General features: G+C 52.0%; 1 protein-coding gene across 2 annotated transcripts in view; it reads left to right on the forward strand.

Moving 5' to 3' along the window:
* The window catches only part of CAMK2A (calcium/calmodulin dependent protein kinase II alpha), a 67059-nt gene that overhangs the window by 27818 nt on the left and 32338 nt on the right, over positions 1-6903 (forward strand). For both annotated transcript variants that reach the window (XM_007448053.1, XM_007448054.1), the window contains exons 4-6: positions 4039-4093; positions 4983-5048; positions 5161-5233. In XM_007448053.1, coding sequence (XP_007448115.1) covers positions 4039-4093; positions 4983-5048; positions 5161-5233 — 194 coding nt within the window. The remainder of the gene's footprint in view (positions 1-4038; positions 4094-4982; positions 5049-5160; positions 5234-6903) is intronic.

Here is a 6903-nt window from a genome sequence, read left to right on the forward strand (position 1 = left end):
GGAGGGTACTGCTTCCTGAGGCTCCAAGCATCTCTGTTCAAAGTAGATTGGAATCTGCCCAAAGAAGTGCAAAGAGGTCCAGATGTGGATGCAGAACCTGAGAAGTGGGTCTGTGCCCAGAGAAACTAGGCTGAGTCCTATTCAGGCTGCTTGGTGAGTCCAGCCAAGGTCACTGGCTGCTGCCTGTGTATGGCCACTGCCCAGCCACACACAGGGGACTAGGTCAGGGAGGTCCCTGGCTCAGCAGAGGTGGGTCCAGCTGTGCTACGCACAAAGCATTTACCTCCTAGATCCTGCTTCGGGGAGGACAATACTCTATTCTTTGTACCATTAGCACCTGCTGATGAGGCAGACCCGCCCCTGAACCCCAAAGGCCACCCCAGGGAGCAGGAGACAACCTGAGAGTTTAGCAGGTGATTTGGGGTGGCCAAGGGAAGTGAGGTTAGTCAGTGATGAAGATGATGATGTCTTCATTTATTAAGTTCTTCCTAGTGCCAGGCACTGTGTTGAGTGCCCTACGAGCATCACTGCGTTAACTCCCCACACCAGTCCAGTGCAGTGGTATTAGCACTGCTGCTAGGAGAGGAGGCTCAGAGAGGTTATGTAATTTGCCCAAAGTTACACAACTTCTAAGAGGTGGAGCCGGAAGGCAAACCCAGAGAGTCTGACTGCAGAGCCCGTGTTCTCAGTCCTTCTGTGACTATCAGGAGTGTGCTGTTGGGGGTGGGGCAGTGGCCAGGGGGTCAAATAGACCCTTCAGTTTCAAAGAAAACAATGGTAACTGTTGGAAATAGCACAGGAGTGTCAGAAGTTCATGAATCCAGCTACACAAATGAAAACTAGGTTACAGATTGGTTTGCTCTTTGACAAGCAGTGACAGCATAAATCAATGAGCACAGACATGCCAGTCTCCCCACCAGGAGATGCGACTGTCACATAGGCCATGGCCCTTGAATCCTTGCCTCTCTTGGGCTCTCGGTTGAGTTTTTCCTGAGGACGGCTTCCATCCACGGCAGGCGAGGTTTTGTGTGTGAAAACAGCACTGAAATGAGGAGTCCTGTCTCCTGAGCGCTGAGCCGTGATGCAGCCACCTCTCAGGGATCGAAGCCAACTCCAGTATCATCCCTCAGGTGGAGGCCGGAATCCAGCCCATATCCCCCTCACCTGGCTGAGCAGAGGGCCAGCCTTTTACAATCAGCACAAAGGCACCATCTGAGCTACAGGCAGCTCTGGATACGCGCCTCGCCCCCGCATTCTGTCCATTTCCCTGAGCCCTGAGGACCTTCTCTAAAAGGGGCTGAGGCTCCTGTCCAGAGGGTAGATCTGGAACCCCAGTCTTCTTGGAGCTCCTCCGAAATGGCTGTTGACCCAGTTCTAAAAGCTCTTTTTGAGACGGTTCTGGATGTAGCTTGGCTTCTCAGAGCTTCTCACACTCAGGAAAGAGGAGTTAAAACACCTGAGCAGAGTAGACGGTAAGGAGTCTGCTGCCCAAGAATCCTCTTGGAGGAAAAAGGGTGTTTTTCAAAACTTTGCCCTGATACACTGTTAATGCAAGTTTATGGTAGATGAATGAGAAGACTAATAATTTTAGAGGTATCTCCTATAACCTCAGCATCTAGAGCTAACATTGATGATATATGCTTCCATGTAATATCTGATATCTGTACCTTCTCAAGTACATCTAAACATATTACCTCAGGTCAGGTTTCTGAGAAGCAGAGCCTGAGGCAGGGATTCAGGTGCGTGTGGTTTACTGAGGGTGTGCTCCCAGGGGAAGCCTGTAAGGGATGGGGTGAAGCAGGATGGAGGGAGGGGAGGGAACTGAGCAGAAATGTGGCCTCAGGTCAAGTCTAACTCTGACCTGGTCCCAGGTGCGGGGTGCAGTGGGGAGGCCTCTGGAACATAAACATCTGGAGTTGTCCCTCCTTGAGGAAAGGAGACTGGCCCTTTGCACAGACTCTGCCTCCCCACATTAGTCCATCATTGGCTGAAGGCTATAGGTAACTTTGTGGGCAAGGTGGCTCCATCAGCAGTGCACTATTCTCCAGAGAAGGAGAGCAACTGTGAGTGGTAAGCCAACCCACTGCAGCTGCAGGATGGCTGCACCATCTTACTAAAGGGGGTCTGGGCAGGGCACCAATGTACAGCTGTCAGATTCTGCACTCAGAAAATACAGGATGCTCAGTTCAAAACACATACATTTCAAAAGTCAAGCCTATCTTTGCTTTGAAATGCATTTACAAATTGAAATAGGTTAAAGGATGAAGGGATAGATAGAAATGTAATAAAGTAAGTATAATAAGACATTAATGATAGAACCCAGGTGGTGGGTGCTTGGGTATTCACTTGACTCTGTTTGAATTTTTTTTTTTTGCGGTATGCAAAAAATTTTTTATAATAAAATGTTGACAAATAATTAAAGCAGGATTATATTATATGTACTCTCAGGCTACCTACTTTTTAGTTTTGCTTTAAGATAGTTTAAAAACATCTTTCAGGGCTTCTCTGGTGGCGCAGTGGATGAGAGTCCGCCTGCCGATGCAGGGGACACGTGTTCGTGCCCCGGTCCGGGAAGATCCCACATGCCGCAGAGCGGCGGGGCCCGTGAGCCATGGCCACTGATCCTGCGTGTCCGGAGCCTGTGCATCCGGAGCCTGTGCGTCTGGAGCCTGTGCTCCGCAACGGGAGAGGCCACAACAGTGAGAGGCCCGCGTACCACAAAAAAGAAAAAAAAAAAAAATTTTCAGTCATTATTTATAAATATATATCATTTAAGATTTTTAAAAGACATTTTATTTAAATTTGTATCCCCTTCATCCTCCATCTCTGATCCTCATCTCTGTAGACACACTCTGGGGTATTTAATGCCTGCTTCTCCAAACTTTATGTGCCAATATGAGGGCCATAAGCTCTATAGGGGGCTCAGTATTGAGTCAGAAATACATGTACATGGCAGGAATTCAGATGGCACTAGGGCTTACAGCGAAAAGTCACAACGACCCACAACCCCAGCTGTCCCAGTTCCCCACCTCAAGGCACCCTCAGTGCCCACATCTCTGTATCCTTCCAGAGAGACTTATGCCGTACACAAGCTGAAATACATCCTTTAAGAAAAGGGCTATGCATACTGCTTTGCTCTTTGCTTTTTCACCAAACAGCATAATTTAGAGACGATTCCAAACCAGTGGATACATAACTGCCGCATTATTTTAACAGCTGTGTAATTTTCCATTGTGCAATGTACCATAATTCTTTGAGCCCACACCCCGCTCCACGGCCATTTTTAAGTTGTGGTGCAGGGAAGGACATGAACTTGTCCTGGGAGAACTTGTCCTTGGCTGGCAGGGTGTGGGACCCCACCACAGAGTCAGCCCCAGGCCTTGGGCCCCCTTTTTTCCCCCAGAAGCTCAGGGGGTAATTTGGAAGCTCTGGGCTCCTGGGAGCTCTGCCTTTGTTCCTGGTAAATGAGGTATGAAGAGATGACAGTTTCTCAGCAGCCAGAACTCAGGGACCAATGTCATTCCCCCCTCCACCAGCTCTGCTGTCACCTCAGACCGGGAAGCAGAGCAGGGCCATTAGCACAGGGCCAGCACTGAGTAAACATCGATTGTGTGCCTCATGGAATTCTCACAAGAAGCCTGCGAGTCCAGGAGTTTCATTCTCATTGTCCAGGCAAGGAAAGAGAGGCTCAGAAAGGGATAGCAATTTGGCCAAAGTCACACAGCTAGCAAGTGATTTGAGCCACAGGTCTTTCCATGACACTGGCCTTCCCAGCAGGGAAACTGAAGGTTGGAGTGGGAAGGGGACCAAACTTTGACCAAAGCCCAGGTCTTTAAGTCTTTAAGCCCAGGCATCTTTTGGGGATGCCTGATGTCAGTGATCCTTTGTTCATATGTATTTGTCAAGGCACCTGGCAACTGGCTTGTGCTCAGTGACTATCGGAGAAACTGAAATGTTGGCTATTTGAGGGGTGAGAGGGAGGCTGGGAATGGGGAGCCCTGTGTCCTGCGTAACCAGCTGCCTTGGCCCCTCCTACAGTCCGGCTCCACGACAGCATCTCCGAGGAGGGACACCATTACCTGATCTTTGACCTGTGAGTCTGGCCCCATCCTGGGATGTAGAGTGGGGATGGGGACAGCCTTGGCAGGGATGACCTCACTGGGTCTCTTGGCCTGAAGAGTCCACATGCCTCCTAGGTTGGGCTGAATTACCTCTTCTGATACAGAGTTTCCCAAAACACAGTAGGCCTGCCACCTGAGCAGTGCAGGCTGGTTTTCCTGACACACCAACAAACACTTTTAACTTCCATCATCATATATTTAGTTTCGTTTCTATTTGTGGCCAGTGATGCTGGTCTTCGTTCCTAGTGGTGATATAAAGTTTCCTTTTGGAATAAATTTAAAGTTTTTAAAGCCAGTCAATTGAATGAAAAGCAAACATGAACTGAGAGGTCTCAGTGGCTCCTGGTCTCATGGGTAAAGAACAATACTTGAGACAATGGGGGAGTCTGTGCATGTCAGGGTGGGGGGATGTGCAGCGGGGCTATAGGAAATCTCTGTACCTACTGCTCAATTTTGATGTGAACCAAAAAATTCGTTCACAAAAAATTTCACCACGTTCACCAAAAATTTAGCTACCCACCCCTCCCCCCAAAATAGTCTATTAAAAAACAAAAAAGCTCCAGCCATTGGGTTTCCAGGAGCCTAATGAATCACAGTGACGTGTTCTGAGTGTCTCACCCCCAGTTCTAACCTCAGCCTGGCTCTCCCCGAACGTGGATGGGAGAGAGGTCAGTGGAAGGGTGGGCTGGAAGTCAGGAAGGGGGTTGTAGTGGGGAGCACCCCTGTGGCTTCTGGGGCCCCTCCCTTTGGGCCTGAGGTTCTGAGGTCCCTGGGCCCCACTCTTAGCTTCCTGGAGACTTTTCCAAAAGACGTGGCACCTGGGGCCTCTGTGGGTGAGTGACTCTCTGCCTGTCTCCGCAGCGTCACCGGCGGGGAGCTGTTTGAAGACATCGTGGCCCGGGAGTATTACAGTGAGGCAGATGCCAGGTGAGTGCCAGGTGCAGCCTGGCAATGGTGCTTGGGGGCAGGGCACTCCCTCCTGCTGGCTTCCCAGGGGAGGCCCGCCCTCACCCCCTGCCCCCTTCCTCTCTCTCTTCAGTCACTGTATCCAGCAGATCCTGGAGGCTGTGCTGCACTGCCACCAGATGGGGGTGGTACACCGGGACTTGAAGGTGAGTGACCCACCTGAGGGTGAGGCTCACCAGGAGCCTGCTCCTCCGTCCCCTGCCCTTCCCTCCACCTGCAGAGCCAGGGGTACTATCAGAACCCCGTTAGCTTCCCTGAATTGGGCTGGGTGGGGAATATCTCCCCCACTCTTCAGATGAGGAAACCGGGCTCAGGGAGGTAGAGCATCTGGGCTGGGGACCCAGGTTTCCCGATTCCCAGCCTCAGGTGCTTTGTGCCAGGCCAGGTGAGAGGCAGCTAGGCCACCAAGGCTGGCTCTGGTGGAGTCCAAATCCCAGCTGGGCCACTTTCTAGCTGCACTGCCTCAGCTTCGTTATGGTCGGGGTTGCCATAGCAACCTCATCACAGGGTTGGTGAGGATGTCAAAGGAGACAGCACAGTGCCCGGTACACAGACGCGTTATCATTCTTGCTTCCGGGCCTCTGTGGGGAGTGGTGAGGTAGGAAAACAGGCTTTGGGGCCCTCCACGTCCTCCCTCTTCCCACTTGAAGGAGATGGACTGGGCTAAGCAGATGTGGAGTCTAAGCTTGGCACCAGCTGCACGGCCTCGCCCGGTCAGCACATGCTTCTCGGTGCTCCTCTGCTGGGCTTCAGGGCATCAGTGTGTGGTAGCTGCATAACACCACCCCCATTTTGCAGAGCAGGAGACTAAGGCCTAAAGAATCCAAGGGATTTGCCCGAGAACAGGCAGTTCAGTTGTGCCTGAGCTAGGGCTGGAGCCCCGCACTTCTGACCCCAGATCCCATGCTCCCGGTGGGCTGGGACCAAAACGCTACTCACTGCACCTCCTGCTTCTGCAGGTCACCTAACCCTTCTAGGTGACTCTGCCAGGTGTCCATCAAACCTCTGCTTTTTGACTTTCAGTGACTATGAACTCACTTCTTATGGGGTAGCCCCTTGAACTATCAGGAAATGCTCCTTCAGTCTTTCCCACTGTGGGGCTTCACCTGTGAACCCCACCCAGTTCTACCCTTCGGGGCCACACGGAGGTCAAGCCTCCAGCTCAGAGCACCCTGGAGGCACGTGAGTGGCTTTGTAGTGGCTCCTAAGGCTTCTGCAGGCTCTTCTCCTCGTTCCCCCCCTAGGATGGGATTTCTAGGCCTTCCTCATCCCAGGTACCCTCTCTGGGCATCCTGCAGTCAGTCCAGGTCCCTCTTTGGGGTGCAGTGCTCTGACCAGAACCCCTGGTCACCTCTGACTGTCACGAGCCATCTGTGGCTCTGCACCTGAGCCCAGGTGAGCTCCCAGTGTCTCAGTCTAGACCCGCAGGCAAGTGTGCACGCAAAGAGAGTCTCTGGTCAGACTGCAGGGCAGCTTTCCCCGAGCGCCTGTCCCCATTATAACCATAACCCCTGCATGAGAGGAGGAACAGGGAGAGGCAGCACAAATTTAGGCCATTCCGGATAGATTAATTAGTGGCACATTCATCAAATCAGGGCAGGACAGCTACTGAGACCCAGGACGTGTTGGGAACACTGTCCCCAGAGGACCAAAGAGGCCTTAACGAGGGGCAGAAGCAGCTATACTTGTTTGCATCCTGCCTAGTTGGGGCAGTGAAAGGTCAGGTGTGGGACTCCTCGGAAGTCCCAGTAGGGACGGGGATCAGAAGAAACTAGTTGTCTCCAGGGACTCGGAGCCCCCGCCCTTCCTCCCCAAA

The sequence above is a fragment of the Lipotes vexillifer genome, unplaced genomic scaffold, assembly GCF_000442215.2.
Source record: "Lipotes vexillifer unplaced genomic scaffold, Lipotes_vexillifer_v1.1 scaffold121, whole genome shotgun sequence".
In the NCBI taxonomy this organism is placed as follows: domain Eukaryota; kingdom Metazoa; phylum Chordata; class Mammalia; order Artiodactyla; family Lipotidae; genus Lipotes; species Lipotes vexillifer.